This window comes from Carassius carassius, chromosome 12 (genome assembly GCF_963082965.1).
Source record: "Carassius carassius chromosome 12, fCarCar2.1, whole genome shotgun sequence".
In the NCBI taxonomy this organism is placed as follows: Eukaryota; Metazoa; Chordata; class Actinopteri; order Cypriniformes; family Cyprinidae; genus Carassius; species Carassius carassius.
Window position 1 is genome coordinate 30,977,030 of NC_081766.1, and position 18,834 is coordinate 30,995,863.

At 38.8% G+C, this 18,834-nt stretch overlaps 1 protein-coding gene across 2 annotated transcripts in view; it reads right to left on the bottom strand.

The window, feature by feature from the left end:
* LOC132155222 (UDP-N-acetylglucosamine transporter-like) overlaps positions 1-18,834 on the bottom strand; it is a 33,967-nt gene that overhangs the window by 7,692 nt on the left and 7,441 nt on the right. For both annotated transcript variants that reach the window (XR_009437229.1, XM_059564090.1), the window contains exons 2-5: positions 17,687-17,891; positions 11,028-11,286; positions 7,821-7,975; positions 3,746-3,868 (exon numbers count right to left, since the gene is read on the bottom strand). Coding sequence is in view for 1 of the 2 variants with exons in the window: in XM_059564090.1 (XP_059420073.1) it covers positions 3,746-3,868; positions 7,821-7,975; positions 11,028-11,286; positions 17,687-17,701 (552 nt within the window). In the remaining variant the exon portion in view is untranslated. The remainder of the gene's footprint in view (positions 1-3,745; positions 3,869-7,820; positions 7,976-11,027; positions 11,287-17,686; positions 17,892-18,834) is intronic.

Sequence of the window (18,834 nt, forward strand, 5' to 3'; positions counted from 1 at the left end):
CATAACTTAAAATGAGTAATCCAAATTACATTACTGACTACAATCAATGTTCACATGTAATTGGTTATCAGTAAGAGATTACAAATTTGTAAGTAGACCACAATTATATAATATTCAAATATTTTCAAATATAATTCTAAAATAATTGGGGTATTGTTTTTTTTTTTGTTGTTTTTTTTTTTTACAAGAAACCTTAAAGCTGCCTCTTAAACTATAGGATGAATTTTGATGTTTGAAATAGTTAACAAGCCCCAAAAACTTGCACGACAACTGAAGCACTCTCAGGCAAGACATGCAATATATAAAATAAAATCGGTTAGATTCTGAAATGAAATAATGGTTGCTTTGCTGACATTTACAAAAAAAAGTATATGAATCAAAAAGTAAAACAGATTAAAAGGCAATAGAAGAATTATTTTCTAATTTGGACCTCCCAATTCCTAGCTCATTCTTAGCGCAAAACAATGTTTAGATGAAGAGATGACATTGGAGGAAGTGAAGAAAGTAATATATTACCTACAGGTTCTCTTCCTTTCATCTCTTTCTTTTTTAAGCTCTTTCTTTTTTATTATTTATATCTTTACTTACTTTACTGTATTTTCTATATTTTTTACACACTTTGTATTGCCTGTGTAAGTTATATATGTTCCCATTATACCCTGTCATTCTCGAGAGGAGTAAGCAAAGTAAGAATTTCATTGTACTGTAGTACATATGACAATAAAGTTTTTGAATCTTGAATCTAATAATAAATCTGTGGGTCCTGATGGTTTCAATGCCCAATTTGATAAAAAATTTGGAACAATCTTCCAGATATGATTCATTGTTTGATTAAAAGTGCAGTGGCACATAGAAAAATATATCTAATGAGTATAGTAGTAATTCAATACCTGGTCAAAGATTAGAAGTAAAATTCCAACTAATCGGCTGAAAAACAATTCAATTGTTCATAAAGACCAGGTTTTATGCTCAACAAACATATAGGCTATATTTTAATTTGAGATGGTTGTTTAATATAATTTATAACAAGAAAAGCATAAAGACGTTTAATTGCACTAGATGCTCAACAAGACTTTGACCAGTAGAATGGAAATAATGATTGCGGCTCTAACAAAATTTGGATTTGGTCCAGAATTTATCAAATGGATCAAAAGCCGCTTTTCCACCGAACCTGGAAAAATTTGTCCCAGGAACGAATTATATCTTATGCTTAACAACTACAGAGACATCAGAGTCAGCAGCAAATGTAAGAAGGACTAGCCCAGTTGAGTCTGCTCTCGTGGATAAACATGAGCACTGAGCGCCCAGTAGCCTCAGTTATTACAAATCAAGACATCTCAAATCTATTTCAACTATGCTGTGGCACACGACAGGGATTCCCCCTGTCCCTTTTTAAATTTGCAATATCAATGTAGCCACTGGCCGCTAATATATTAGGCAACATCCCAGTATAGCACTTATAGGGACTGAAGGCAGACCCCAACATCTCTATCTGTATGCAGACAATATGCTTTTATACATTTCTAACCCTGAAAATTCCATTCCACCACTACTTGATTTTCTTGAAAAAAAAAATTAACTTTTCTGGATTTACAAGAAATTGGGAATTGATGCCTATCTCTGCTAATCTAGATTAAGCATTTTTAGACAGCATTAATTTTAAAATTGCAAATAATTCCTTTAAATATGTAGGTATTATAATCACTAAAAAGTCTAAAACATTGTTAAAACTGAATTGGAAAAGGAAAGTTGATCAGCTTAAAGATGATATTATCTTTTGGAAGACACTTCCCATGTCTGTGGTAGCTAGGATTAGTGCTATAAAAAAATATTGTATGTATTTCAAGCTCTTCCCATCTTTATTCCCCTTTTTTATTTTATACAACTAGAATCTATTATAACCAGGTTCATATGGGCTAACAAGACAGCTAGGATCAACAAGAAACATTTAAATAAACCTAAGGAACTAGGAGGATTTGGTCTTCCCAATTTTAAACATTTTTATTGGGCAGCTAATTTAAACATATTGGTGTGGTGGGGAAGTTGGTGGCAAACCAGAATGGTTTTCAATCGAGGAAGCTTCTTGCAATATGACTTCATTATCGGCCCTGCTTTCACCCAAAGATGAAAATGTTATGTTTATCTGCTTACCCCCAGGGCAACCAAGATGTAGGTGACTTTGTTTCTTCAGTAGAACACAAACTGAGATTTTTAAAACAAACCGTTTCAGTCTGTCAGTCTTATAATGGATGTGGATGGGAATCAAGGCTAAAAAATACAATAAAATAAAATGTAAAAACATACACAAACAAAACCCAATTTAACACTGCAGTTCATGACGATACATTGATGTGTAAAGACACAAAACGATTGGTCTATGCAAGAAACTGAACAGTATTTGTGTATTTTTTTTACCTCCGATGCACTGCAATGCCTGAACTGTCTGAACTATTGACTCCCAATTGAGATTGTAGATAGAGTGTCAATGGTCAATTTGATAGATAGGTGGCAGTAATGCACTTACAAGTCTGCGATCCACCGTAAAGCAGGAAGAAGAAGATGCCTCACTCACAGGCTGTGTTTTGAGCATAGACTGTATAAAAACATGGACGTAGTGTCCGTGACCTCACCCATAGGTTTCTGAAGAGAGTTTTTGAAACCAAAAGTGGGCGGAGCGGGCCATTGCCATCTTGGCAGCGCATCACCGCGTGTCACTCTGGGGTAATCAAAAATAGCCAAAAAGGCGGGAGCTGGTTGCTGAAACCACGCCCACCTAGCTCGACGGTGGTGACAGCAGCGGCAACCCACCTGTCACTCTTGTGGCCACGCCCTTAATTATGCAGAACTTTAAGGCTTAATATAATTTAAACAGATGAGATATAAAAAAAATTCACCCCCCTCACAGTTGTCATGAAGGGTAAAATTAGCTATAAAGACCTAAATCATTTTTTTCACCTGTAAACGTTTTTTTCTGCTGTAAAGTTGGGCATTTTAACATGGGGAGTCTATGTGATTGACTCCCTTTTGCAGCCAGCCTCAAGCAGCCAGGCGATGAATTACAGTTTTAGTCACTTCCGTATGTAAGAGACAGCGGGAGGTTGCCGCTCGGTTTTGAGGAGGCGCTCATACAGTTCAGACAGTTCAGGCATTGCAGTGCATCAGAGGTAAAAAACGATATGAAAACTGTTTAGTTTCTTGCACAGACCGATCGTTTTGTGTCTTTACTGATCAATATATCGTCAGGGTTTAATTTGGTTTTGTTTGTCTATGTTTTTGTGTATATATGACTGCAACAGTTCGACTTAAAAATCTCAGTTTGAATGAGTACAAAATATTCAAATTTGAAACAAAGTCACCTACATCTTGGATGCCCTGGAGGTAAGCAGATAAACATACAATTTTCATTTTTGGGTGAACTATCCCTTTAATAGTCCCATTAAAATAGATTTAAAAAATAATAATTTGGACAAATTCTACAGTGAGTTCTGAGGGGGGAAAATCTAAGATTGTGTTAGCTGATATTTGTGTGTGCTATTTATTTTAATGCTTGATAGAATATAGCATGGTTACATTAGCAAGAAGCTAACAGCAAACTTTCAGTCCTAGTTCAGTCTACTTTCCTTGTAAATGAAAGCAAATAACGAAGTAACGCTCAGTTTTATCAGTCAAAAAAGCAAACTGCTTGTTCTATAACCGTAGATTTGAAAGAAAGCTGACATAATAAACAAATCACAAGGCTACTCACCTGGACAAGTGCAATTCCAGTCATCAGAATGACTAGTGAGAGCCACTGGTAAAAGGCGAGACTTTTGCCCAACATAAACACGGAGAACAGCGCTGTAGTGAGAATTTTCAGCTGATAAGTAACCTGGAAAACCAATAGGATGGTAAATGATATAGGTAGGAACAAGTGTTTTTTGTTTGTTAGTTTGTTAGTTTTTTAATTAAAGGTACTGTATGTACGTTTTTGACTCTACTAAAGCATAAAAATACCCTAATATGTTTGCAGACATTTAAGAAACATGCTAAGCTAGCATACTTGTTTATCTGGAAAACAATGCTACTGTTAGTTATTCTCCTTTGAAAATGTGTGTTCCGGGGTCGAAATGTCGGTCTCTGTTTTGGTTTGTGAATCCGTCCACTGCCAGTGAGTTTATATTTTTTATCAAATAAATGCAGCCTTGGTGAGACTTTTCAAAATCTTACCAACCGCACAGGGGGCAAGACAGAATTATGAGTTTACTTCATTCTTCATTGTAATTGGTAATTTAAGGTAAATAAATAATTACAGTATTTAAAGAGATTTAGGGAGATAGAAGAAAAATAAACTATAATTATTGAAAAGAAATGCATTTGAACTATCTGCAAATAATGTTTTATTTTAAAATATGCATACATTCACTATGCCCAATATGCTGAAAACACTTTGTGAATTACATGAATGACAAAAAAAATGGTAAACCTTGGTGGCATCTTGACTGACGCCATCCTATAATATACTTCTGGTTCTGATTTTGATATACCCAATTTATAAGGTAATTTTTCATAATGTTTCAGCTCTTCATCACTTATTATTAGGGATGGGCATTTTGCAAAAATATTGTATTCGAATCTTCGGGCTCATAAAAAGCAGATCCATTGAGAAACAGTATTGTGACAGAGTTCGTCTTGCACTAGCTTGAGTTCATGCATTATATAGCCATGTTGGAAAGGTCACTGACCCAGTGTTTACAAAGAGAACGTGTCCTTAACAAAAAAGGTAAAACAACGATGTTGGAAAATTTTGAAGTTGGATGAGTTTTTCGCCCTACCCTACCTTTTTGAACTGGAGTACACAGATGAAAAGCTAACCGTGCGTGACCTTTCCAAAGTGATTACGTAATGCGTTAGTTGCAGACACACATCACAGAGCTAGTACAAGATGTGCATTTGTTGTTAAAAAGTATTATATTTTATTTATATTTTTAAGAAACTGACCAATTGTTTCATTATATAAGCTGCAATGACACTGCAGTTCAGACCTTCAGCGCATTGGTCCTCATTGAAGTCCATTATATGGAGAAATATCCTGGAATGTTTTCCTCAAAAACCCTAATTTATTTGCAACTTAAGACAGAAAGACATCTTGAATGACATGGGGCTAGGTAAATTATCAGAAATCTTTCATTTTCATTCTGGACTAATCCTTTAAGGCAAGCCATTTCTCTTGGTGGCCATCTTTGAAACACCTCTCGCGCAACTATTTCAGTCATGCAAGTGAAGCTCCTATCTCTATTCTCCAAAACTGATTAAATGTCCTATTTAAAATCACCAATGAAATTTGACAACATCCGTCTTATATATGTAGGGAAGATGTACTGGGTTTGTTGTTTCTTTTGCACAAATAGCGTTAAAAAAGCTTATTTTTTTAGGCTAGATCATCCGTCTTAAGCGCACATCTCAGAACGCTGACTGTTTCTATCAACCAGGACTTGTAACAGCTGCTACAGTGACGCGCTGACTTTACCTATTAGTGATTGGCTCTTTTATTCAGAAGGTAGGGCTTCCTTCGATAGAGCAGCTAAATTGAGCGCTGCATTTTTCCTCATTCAAAACTATATGCGTGACATGTCTTGGGTATTGATCCGATATCAAGTAATTACAGAGCCAGTATCACAGATACTGATATTTTTCTTTAAAAATCATGCATTTGAAAGAACCAACTACACTTTGAAAATTAACAATTACTAATGCTATTGCAACATTGGTATCGATACTATTGATATTAGGATCGATAAACCCACCTCTAGTTTCCAAGGACTGTCCAAGTGGCCATTTGACTGATGGGTAAAGCAACCAATCATGTTTCCTTTTGTGCCACATTATGTTTAGGGGCATGGAAATGTAATTACAATAACAGACCGGTGTGTAAATTCTTGGATGCATTTGAAAGTGTCTAAGCTGCAAACTTTACATATTTCAAATACTTTTGAAAATCCAGTCTTTATGATCCTGATAAGTGCTCATCGTCACAGTTGTAAACACAACAGATTTCTTCTTTCTTGAGGGGGTTTGGCATCACTGTATCTTTGTTTACAGGTGGAATGTTAAAGAACGTGACACACACGTCTCCCAAAAATCCTGTATAATACAATCAATCTGATGACGACTTCGAAACTCCTGAAAAAATTCAAATTTTGTGTGTCATATGCATCAGACGTTCTGCCGACGGTCTGTGGGCGTGATGTCTGAGGCTGAGACTAGGTGAAAGTTGTCTCCTCATTCTGAGAAAAATAAGAACAGTCAGTTATATCTGACTTTTAGTTTGTGTGTTAATATTTATCATGGATTCCCAGCATTTATGACCAGCTAAGCAACTCGTAGGAAAATTCGAATAGTGTTTTTATTTCTCAAATAATTACAGATTGAATATTCGACTATAAAGGGTACTATCGGGTTTGCTATAGTAACGAATGCAACTTTAACATGCATCTGATCGATTGTGATGCTGTGCTCACTGACATGTTTGCATATGAATCACGGTCACGCACACAATCCTAAGAATAAAAAAATCTAAAATACGCTCATAAGAATTCTACCACTTAATAATAATAATAATAATAATAAAAACAAAGCAATTAAATTATTAAATTATTAAAAGTGATGTAGATACGTTGGTAGTTATGTATGGAGTAGTAATCAATTTACACTATTTGTAAATAATATTTTATTTTAAAATGTGCACATTCACTCTTGTATGTCTAATACTCTAAAACGCAAACGTCTCTTGTCACATTCATTTATTATTTACATGAATCATGAATAAATATTTTGAAATTCAAAACAGCAAAATTGCATAAAAAGTAGAGTAGTTTGCATAGCTAGATCGTCTCTTACTGTCGGTCGCTGAACATTTCTATCATAAAACAGTGTTCTAATACAGTACTACTTACAGCTTTCCACAAACTCTCATTGCGTTGTGATAGTGACAGTAACCGTGACAAGACCCACCTTCAATTTGGTTGGCCATCTCGATTATTTTGATATTGACCACTGTTGGACTACTGAGGCAGACCAGCCTACAAGTTTAACCCTTTAAAACTTTTTTGCATCCTACCAACAAACTACTTTACTCATTCATATACAGAGAGTCTTATACTGTCTATCAGATATGAGTATTTTAGTCTTTCGAAGGACAAAATGATAGAAAACCGTGGCACAGCCCTTGTGACGGTACTGTTCTGTACCTCCAGTAACAGCACCTCTGACAGCAATGTAAATACACAGCACTCATTTCCATGGAGCATACAGAGTTCTATAGAAATATCAGCAGCATTCTGGAGAATCTGAATGTTTGTCATTCACAAAATTATACACACAACAAACATTTGAAATGGAGTGACAGAGAAAGAGTAATGCAGTGGAATTAATATTTCACCAAATTAATGTATCAGTGTCATAGCTAACTATATATAAATACAGATATATTTATAACAATAAAAAATGTTAGAAATTGAATATATGTTATTATATATTATATATTGATGTTTGGCTCCATTTTGAAGGCATAAATTATGGGATTCAGGGAAATAAAATGCTGTATATCTCAAGTGAACATAAATGTTTATATATATATATATATATATATATATATATATATATTAACATGTTTTAAGGGAATGAAATGCATTATGAACATATCTTATTAACTCAAATCAATACTCAAATCAATTCAAAATCTTCTTAAAATTTCTTAAAAGAAAAAAGAAGAAAGAGTGGCTCGTGGGCCATTGGTTTCTATGAAACGCCCTGAAACTTCCTCTGGATTTGTGTTTTCTCACCTGGTAGGTAGCTGCATCTAGATTTGACAGAGCCACATAGAGCAGGTTGTTCTGCAGGGTGTAGATACCTGAGGGAATGGCCAGCTTCAGTGTTAGCAGGGGCTTGTTTATTATTTCCTCCTTCAACACCTGATTCAGTGCACGAACACTGAAACCTAAGAGGCACACACAGCACTGAACATTAGACAGTGAGCTCATGCAGCGAGCCACAAATCTCCTCCACTGCTCTGAGCTGCTGACGAGAAGGACAATTCTGTTTCAATGATGTTACCACAAAAAATAATACACCCAGGGATGCTGAATATTATGCTTGTTTTTGTAAAGAGATAAGAAATAATAATAAGTAATTGCAACTTTTCCATTCTGCAATTTGCAGTTTAAAAATTGCAATTCTATTTGTTTTAACAACAAAATAAAAAATTTAAAAATTAACAATTTGGACTTTGCTTCTCAGATTTGGGAATTAACTTCTTGTAATTTTGAGTTTATATCTCACAATTCTGACTTTTCTTCCCTTGCAGTTCTGAGCTTACATCTCAAATAAAAAAAATAATAGTAACAATTTGCAAAAATTAATGTGACAAACTCCGAATGGCAAGAAAAAATGTTCAAATTGTTAAAAAAACACAATTATTAAAAGACAAAGGAAAGACAGTGATACGGACTGAACAGTGAAACCTTAGAGAAAGACAGATAAATATCAGTCCTCCATAACATCTAATAGGAAACGTCAGGTGAGCAAACACTCTGAAATACAGCGAGAGCGATTGAAAAGCATAAAGAGATGTCTGCTCTCTGATCACGCTCTTCTAGTCATACGCCGATCGGTCTACGCAACGCCGATGCATCTTAAGCCTTAAGCAGTGCTTAATTTGTAAATTGTGAGGTCCCGGAACAAAGCGGGCTAACGGATCCGGCATGTGATTACAGGAGGGAGAGGTAACGGAACATCCGAGCAATCACATTGCTGGACCAGTTTAAGTGATTTTAAGAGCGTGCATCAGTTGCATTTAGGGTCTGTAAGGTCATGAAAATGCCAAGCGATTTTAAAACAACAATTTCCAGACCTAAAAACGTTTTGAAAAAGTTGTGGAATTTTATTTTTCAAATCTCTGTATAATAACTATATTTACTCAGGTCCTACATTTATGTGGTTTTAATAATTCTCGCAACTTTCAAGTTTATAATGAGGTAAATCCCTGAATTTATTCAACATAGCTTGTAGGTTTTGAATAATAAAATAAATCCACACAAACAATATTCAATCAGTCATTCGAAAACATATAAACTCTCTCGGAGCGCTTGACATCAGCGCATCTTGTCTGCACTTCAGCGACCTGCTACAAGCTGCGATACAAGACTCACTCGCATTTCGATCGGGACAGCTGACAGAACTGTCACTTGACTTGACTAATCGGGTAATTGTTGCATTGTTACAAAAATGTATAATTTGCACACCTTTTAAGTATTTTAAGCCATTTGGTACTCGCGCGCTCCACATGCTATATTAGGCTATGTGCCCTCGCAGTCACATCCAAAGCTCGCGTATAAAGCCGCCTCGCGAGTATTAGCCTATATAAGAGTTATTTTTCATAGTTTGTTGAGTTTAAGGACCAAATACACACAATATGATGTCTGTTGGTTGTTGACAAATAAAACAGTTTCATGGCACACTCTACTAAAATACAGAGGGAGGGGGAAGAAAAGAAAAGGGGGAAAAAAATCAAACAACATTGCGTTGTCAGTGTTTGTGCTGTATCAGACACGTGCAATTAACATCAGGCTATATGAAAAACAAGCTAAAATAGAGTTAACAAGGTCTTTGGCCGGCGAATGAGGAGATATGTGTTTTGTCCGCATCTGAGGCAAGTGCAGCGCATTATATGCTATCATCACCTTTTACAGGCTATATAACATTTATTGTTGCTATATGGGCGCTTGGTTTTTCTTGTTGTTTAGTAAACTTGGCCAATGTCTCATGATATAAAAGATAAAGCGCTTATGCACAAGATATTCAAAACGTACAAAAGTATATTGGCTAGATGGCAAAAAACGTACTTCTCCAGTCTTCAAACACACAAAGACATTAGCCTTTACAGACATGGTGTTTGAGTAAAGAAAATGCTGTACTATTCAAACAGTTATGTTTACCCTTGCTTTGCGAATAAGCAGAGATCGGTCTCCTTCAGGCTGTGCGCGCGCGTCAGTCTGAGTGGAGGCGGGGGAAGTGAGGTTTTGCTTAGAGCTTGAGTATCCAATGGCGTAATGAAGTTTTACTGACAAGCTCTTTTAAATACTTATCATTGGTTAAATATTTGTAAAACCCTCTAATTTAAAATAATAATAACGAATTATAATAGAGATATTAATTTTGGTTCATTTTTCACAGCACATATCTGTCTGCCATACGTAAACGCCACCCCTGGAGGAGGGGGATCCGCCAAAATGAGTTGCCGGATCCGATTTCGGAGGTGCCGGATCCGGATCCGGCTTGTTCCGGCACAAATTAAGCCCTGGCCTTAAGCCTCGACCTGTCGGCGAGCTCGTTAACTTAAGATCGTTAAAATCCTGTAGTGTTAGGCAGTAATCAAGCCTAATGAAAATCGAGTTGACGTCAGTATTTTAACGTTGGATTTTGGCTACTTTACAACACAACGTCAGTTCAAATTATCACATCAAATTAACATTGACATCAGAAGTTGAACTGACATTGCATTTTGGTCACCCAATGTCACAACTGAAATTTAACCAAATATCAACGTCTTATGACATAGTGTGCCTGCTGGGAGGATCTGGGTAACACAAAAACTACCCAAACACTGAAAAAACTTTCACTGTTTACACACACCATTCACTGATAACACATATCTTTATCTTGAAAATAATGCAATATGTTCCAATTTTATAGCTTTAATAAATTTAGAGATAATTCAGTTGGTAATTATAATTTAGTTTTTTTTGTGAGACCAATCGATCTTTTGGTCAAAAGGCAAATTATGCTGGATCGCAAAAAAAAGTGACTTGTTTTGATATTGCATTGGATTCAGCAAAAAACTGGAGGTACTGTAAATATTAATTAATTAATTAATTAATAAAAATGTACACCCAATGGCTTTCAAAATAACACTGCTATCAAGAGATAACAAATTACAGACAGATTGCAGAACACTTTGGTTTCCACACATCTGAGTTGAGGTGCAAACTCACTGTGGTCTCTGAAGACAAGCAGCATGCAGGCAACAATCTTCAGAACTTCAGCACACACTACAGCAGATGACGCCAGATAGCGTGGACCTTCAGACTGCAGCGTACGCGAATAACGCATTGTCAGCACCAAGGAGGTGGTCTGCAGTACCAGGACCCCCAGAGAAACATACTTTAGCTGTGATGACGTGGACAAGATGGAGATACTGGCCATTTCCGATGATTCAGAAACACTGGATGGGGATGAGTTTCCCTGTTTAGTCTAACACACACAGAGAGAGAGAGAGAGAGAGAGAGAGAGAGAGAGAGAGAGACATCAAAGCCTGATTAAAGCCTGTTACCTTTTTATATGACAAAAGATATGGAAACAGTTGCATATGCATTGGGTATAGAAAAGAATCACCCTCTTTAAAACAATCAAAATTTTTAACACATTGTTGCTTTGCAGCCTGAAATGAAGACGAACACATTTTGTTTATTTTGTTTTGTTCATTTTGTCTGTTGGGATTTGTCTCTGTCTCTACTAACTTTGCACGTCTAGACTTTGCAGTATTTGCTCACTCTTCTTTGCAGGACTGCTCAAGTTCACTTCATTCTGATGGCGAGTGTTTGTGGACTGCAGTCTTCAAGTTCATTCCACAGATTTTCATTGGGCTTTAAGTCTGGGCTCTGACAATAGTCCACTGTTTGTCATAAATTCCTGTCGACCTCTTGGTCCCATCTTTGTCCAGTTTCCTCCTGCTCTTTCATCCAGTTTGGAGCGATGTCTTGATCCAGGGAGGGTCTGTGTTGTACCAAATACTTTCCACTTCATAATAATAGACTTCTGTGCTTCTAAGCATTGATAAAGCCTTTGAATTTCTTTTCTTTTTTACATACGTCTCTTATGCATGTCCACAGCTTTATCCGGAGATCTTTTGAAAGTGCCTTGCCACACATAGTTGATTGTTAGCTTCAGTTGTACTACCAAAGACTGATATGCTCCAGGAAAGCTCTTTTCATGCTGAGCTAATCAAAATGAGCACAGCTGACCACAGTTGAAAAATATAGTATACACTACTATATTTTGTAGCACTGTAAATGTTATACTATCACTTTTGTTTAATTTAATGCATCCTTACTGACCCTGTATATGTGAACTATGTGAATCTATATCAAAATATAAAATTAAATAAGCAGATGGCAAATACCACATTAAAAGAAATGCATTAATACAGATTAAAGAATTTACATCACTACTTGCTATAAACCCATACATTATTAATGCAATTCTACTAGTTTCCCCATGCCTCCAAACCATTAGAGCATTACACATCACTATATGATAATGGCCATCTTTAATTGTTCACACCTCAAGGGAGGCATCACAAAAATCATGTAACTGTTCATTCGTCAATGTGTCACGGTTGGTAAACCGTGATCTCTGGGTTTTGCACTTTGTGGGTGAAGTCTGTGTGTTACACGTCAGCATTGATTAGTTTGTGGGCGTCTCCGTTAATTGTCATCAGCAACAGCTGTCACTCATTACTCATCCCTATATATTGGCTTGTCTAGCGTCTTGTGTTCTTGAGAGCGTTGTTTCATGTTTTTAACCTATGCCTTGCTTTCTTGTGTGTTTCTGCGTTGGATGTCCGTGTCTCCCCGGAACCCCGTCCACTCTACGCAACCCACCACCAAGCAACACCACTTACCTTCGGCTCGCTTTCCCGCAGTTCCTGTGTCACCCTCTCCTGCTGCCAACTCACCTCCGCCTTCCGGATTCGTCATTCCTCACCACCATCTTGGACTGTGCATTCCTCCCAGCGTTATTTGTGTCTCAGTTTTGTATTGTCTCATTGTCTTCATTAAATCTCATTAATCTCGCACTTGCTTCCTGCCACTCCTTCACCCAGTCGTTACAGAACGCTCTTACCCAACATGGAAGCAGCGAGCACCACTTCACTGTCTGAATTCATTCACCATAGCGTCAACCGCATGGATCAGCAGCATGAGAGCATCATGAACACCGGACGTGCGAGCCAAGCGCTGGTGACACTGGTGTCCGAGCTCACCCAGCAGATTAATCAACTCACCTCTCCCACTGCGCCCACCGCACCGCCTGCGCCGCCTGTCCCCCGGGAGACCTCCCAGGACCACTTCCGGCCAGAGCCGGGACTTCCGGTGCCAGAGAGTTACTCCGGTGAGCCAAACTTTTGCAAGACTTTCCTTAACAAATGTTCCATGCATTTTGCATTGCAGCCCCGCACCTTCGCGACAGAGGAGTCCAAGGTTGCGTTTGCTATTACCCTACTCTCTGGCAGGGCCGCCTTATGGGGGACGGCGGTGTGGGAGAATCAACATCCGTGTTGCGCCTCATTCCACTCCCGCTCTAAAGAGATGAAACGGGTCTTCGATCGAGCCGCGGCCGGCAGGGAGGCCACTCACCAGCTCTCGGACCTGAAACAAAGAAAATCATCAGTGGCGGACTATTCCATTCAGTTCCGCACCCTGGCGGCCGCGTGCCAGTGGAACGAGGCGGCGCAGTGGGATCGATTCCTGCATGGGCTGGCCGACTGTGTTCAGAAGGAGATCTACCTCTTCGAGCTGCCCCCAACGCTCAACGGCCTAATCGACGGCCGGATCTCCGCCGGGAAGTCCTCAACCACATCATCGACTCTCCTTCCGGTGAAACTGCGGTGGGAGAACCACACTCACGACTGTCACGCCCTTCTGGACTCTGGGGCCGAAGGTAATTTCATTGACTCTCTCCTTGCACGTCACTTGAACCTTCCTGTCCTTCCTGTGTCTCATCCCATCCATGTCACCGCACTCAATGGCCAGGAACTGCCACATGTCACCCACTACACTGAACCCATAACTCTGCTCACCTCAGGCAACCACAGTGAAACCATATCCTTTTACCTCATGGACTCCTCTGTAGCTCCCATTGTTTTAGGTTCACCTCTGGTTAATCAAACATAATCCCCGAGTGGATTGGGGTTCCAATACTGTCACCTTGTGGAGTGAAAGTTGTCATGAGTCTTGTCTGTTTTCTGCTTGTCCTTTTGTGCCTGTTCCTGTCTTTCAGAAAGAGACCATGGTGTTATCAAACGTGCCCGCAGAGTACTTGGACCTGAAGGAGGTGTTCAGTAAGTCCCGTGTTGCTACTCTTCCTCTGCATCGTCCCTACGACTGTGCTATAGATTTAGTGCCAGGTAAGTCTCCACCTTAAGGCAAACTTTACTCTCTTTCTATTCCGGAGAGGGAGGCCATGAAGAAATACATTTCTGATTCCTTGGCATCGAGGTTCATCTGCCCTTCCTCTTCTCCAGAGGGGGAAGGATTCTTTTTTGTGGGTAAGAAGGATGGTTCTCTGCGACCTTGTATTGACTACCGAGAGCTGAACAACATCACAATAAAGAACACCTACCCATTACCGTTGATGTCTTCAGCTTTCGCGAGGTTACAGGGAGCATCCGTATTCACAAAATTGGATTTACGCAACGACGTAACGTTGTCCCTTACAATGACGGTCGTTTTGACCGTAGTGGACCGGTTCTCGAAGGCGGCACATTTCATTCCCTTGCCCAAATTACAGACAGCCAAGGAGACAGCGGTAACTGTCCTAGATCACATCTTTCGGTTACATGGCCTCCCGGTAGACGTGGTTTCTGACAGGGGATCCCAATTCATATCCAAATTTTGGAAAGAATTTTTTTTAAGTTGCTAGGAGCCACAGTTAGCCTGTCTTCTGGTTATCATCCCCAGAGTAACGGGCAGTCTGAGCGAGCCAACCAAGATTTAGAGAGAACGTTGCGATGTTTGGTCTCCAAGAATCCTTCTTCCTGGAGCCAACAACTCTCTATGGTGGAGTACGCTGACAATTCGTTACCAGTGTCAGCCACGGGCCTCTCTCCATTTCAGTGCAGCTTAGGTTACCAGCCACCAGCTTTTCCTAGTCTGGAATCTGAAGTCGCGGTCCCCTCCGCTCACGCATTTGTCCAGAGGTGCCACCGCACCTGGACCAGAGCCCACGAGACTCTGCTCCGGATGAGGGAGCGCACTAAGGCCAAGGCCGATCGCCACCGGTCAAAGCCTCCCGTTTATGTCATGGGTCAAAAGGTGTGGCTTTCTACAAACAATAGTCCTCTCCATTCTGTTTCTAACAAATTAGCTCCCAAATTCATTGGCCCGTTTACTATCACCAAGATCATTAGTCCGGTGACAGTCCGCATCAAACTACCTCCAGCGTACAGGAGGATACATCCCGCCTTCCATGTGTCCAAAATTAAACCCGTGTTTTATTCACGTATTAATCCGCCTACCCCGGTTCCCCCGCCGCCGCGTCTCGTAGATGGGGAACCGACCTATTCGGTTAATCGTATTCTGGACTCGAGATGGAGGGGACGAGGATTCCAGTACTTGGTGGAATGGGAAGGTTACGGTCTGGAGGAGAGGAGTTGGGTACCTGCTAGGGACATACTGGATCACTCCCTTATTGATGATTACAATCAGCAGGTAGGCCCTTCTGGGAACTCCAGGAAGCGTTCTTAGAGGGGGGGTACTGTCACGGTTGGTAAACCGTGATCTCTGGGTTTTGCACTTTGTGGGTGAAGTCTGTGTGTTACGCGTCAGCACTGATTAGTTTGTGGGCGTCTCCGTTAATTGTCATCAGCAACAGCTGTCACTCATTACTCATCCCTATATATTGGCTTGTCTAGCGTCTTGTGTTTGTGAGAGCGTTGTTTCATGTTTGTAACCTATGCCTTGCTTTCTTGTGTGTTTCTGCGTTGGATGTCCGTGTCTCCCCGGAACCCTGTCCACTCTACTCAACCCACCACCAAGCAACACCACTTACCTTCGGCTCGCTTCTCCGCAGCTCCTGTGTCACCCTCTCCTGCTGCCAACTCACCTCCGCCTTCTGGATTCGTCATTCCTCACCACCATCTTGGACTGTGCATTATTGCAAAGAATGAAAAGACTAAGCTGAAGGTGGAGCGATTCGACAAATCAGATGAAAGCAGCATTTCAGCTCCGCCCACAAGTGCAAATGAAATATTGAAGCCATAAACCGAAATGATCAAAACATACACGGACCAACTGTCTTGTCCATGTTCTCTCACTTGAATCCTCTTCTTGAGATTTGAGTCACTGACCTTCTGCAAGCCCCGCCTTGTTCACGTAGTGATTGACATGGTGGAAGGGGGCAGAGACGTGATCGGCTCGGAATGCATTTTCAATGTGCACATTGAATTTTGCTACATTCATTGCAGGACATTGAATGAAAATGCAATCGTAAGTGTCTTGACTGTGAGTGTTAATGCATTTAAGAAAAATAGCATTTAAATCAGTGGTTTTCAACCTGTGGTCCGCGGCTATTGCAGGTGGGCCGCCAATTATTTTCTGTTAATTTCCAGTCCATTCTAGGGCTGTGCGATTAAAAGAAATCGTCATAAAATCACGATTTGAGCGTGCACGATTTCTAGTACCTGAGCAATCACGTCTGGTTTTGTGACAGAGCAAAGGAAATCTTCGTGCAAACAGAGAGATTCGCACTCGTGCATTATTTTAATGTGCTTTCACGTTATTTTTATGCGCTTTCGCTGCTGACCGCATACACATACTGTATACACACTGCAAACACCTGAGGCACCGCTACAATTAATGAGCTCTATGAACAATGCATGGCAAAAAAGAAAAAAAAGTCCCTGTACATGGGATTTTTTTTTTTTTGCCATAAGTCTATACATTTTGTTACATGTTTACTATAGTGATAATTTTGACTTATGTCTGTTCTAGAGACGTTACAACTTTTTGATAAAGCTCGAATTGGTTTTCTTTTGGAAATATGTTTCAAATTAATCCAGAATGCATTTATGACTGTAAAAGCATATCGGTGTGTGTCACAATCGCAAAACTGATCAAAGAAATCCCGATAGTGTTTTTTTTTTTTTTGTCCAAATCGCACAGCCCTAGTTCATTCAATAAATACAGTTAACAATCTAGCTTCTGAGTACTAAGTTATTAACCCAACAATAGCGGGGTCAGTAAATTTTTTTGAAGTGGGCCGCGCAAACATACGTGTTTGGTTGTGTGGGCCGTGAGTTGAAAAATGTTGGGAACCACTGATTTAAATGATCATTTTGCCACAGTTTTTGCTTGAACATGTTATACATATCTAATCATTTCTGTAATACATTTTCATTTTAGTTTTGCAACTTATAAAGCGTTACAATTAGTATTCATTTTACATATTAAAACTGGTGTATGAAATGGCAAATGAAAATTATGTAATTTCATTTTCATTTTGCACCAAACGTTGCACAAATGTATTGGAAAATGTAAATGTAAATACAGAAATGCATTGTCATTTTACATATTGCCTTTTCATTTTGCATATTACTTCCCAAATTGAATATTGCTACCCATATGCTTCCATACTTCACCCAGTCGTTACACAATGTGAGCCATTTTAAAATAAAATCTGGCTTTCACCAAGAGAAAATACCATCAGCGCTCATGCATATTCCTGCACGCTGGTATTAAAAATATCTTATGTCTTTACAATATATATATATATATATATATATATATATATATATATATATATATATATATATATATATATATATATATATATACACAGTAAGTGATAATTTCACAGATCAATAATCCTCACTCACCTCAGTTAACACCATCACAGCGATGCCATTGCTGAGTTTGCATTCAGTCTTTTTGAGCAACTCTATTTCAGGAGATACAGTTGATGTACTGAGAAAGCATTCATCAGACTTGGGTAAAGAGCAAAGAGGCCAGCATGAGCCACACCCACTGACACACAGCAGGATGGTAGTAGGATGTGAGATGGTGTTGTAAACCTACATTATTCTGCTTTCACAGAGAAAAACGTTATTTACACACAGCCACCTGGTAAAAGCAGAGTAATTAAGACAAGTCTCAAGGTCATTAAAAAGGATCTGGAAGTTTTATTTTACTAGATTTAACATGACTTGGCAAACAGAAGGTTTGGGTGTGATTGAGAAGGCTGGCCAGAGGTGGGGCGCACAGCTCACACAGGCGGCCTTATAGAGCGATGTTAAGGGGGAGAGCCACACAATCCAGCTCTTGTGTGCAGGGCCACAACTCAATGACTCCTGTCCATTGAAATGCCCCCCACCACCTCCAGAGGACTCAAAGCAAGGCAAGTTTATTTATATAGCACATTTCGTACACAATGGTAATTCAAAGTGCTTTACATAAAAGAAAGTCAAATAATCATGAAGAAAAATAATGACAAAATAAAAACAATCAATTTTTAAATGTTTGTGTTATAAAGACATGCGTGCGTTTCATGACTCTAACTGTGAAAGTATGACAATTTTCAAAAATTTGCCTATGAACAATTAATGAAACATCCTAAATACATCCCAATTTATAAATCACAGTTCATCTTAAATTCAAATACAATATGAATATGTGTGTGTGTGTGTGAAAGACGAAAAGGTTAATACCGATTTACAGTTTTCTTTCTTGTGTCATGTTTTATTAATTTTTTTTCTAAGAGAAAAAATAAGGACTATTATACATTTTTACCATGATTTACAGAAAAATAAAATATAATTCAGTGTAACAATAGTTTATAAATCTTGTTGGGAATATTTAGAACCAGAATCATTAGATGAAATTAAAAGACTCTAAGGATCACAGCTCAGCACACAAAACTAATTCAATGTCATTTTAAATCTTTACCAATCAATGCCACTATCCTTCAAAACACTAGGTTTTACCCATTTATCATCAAAAATTTATAAATATATATAAAATCACTGTT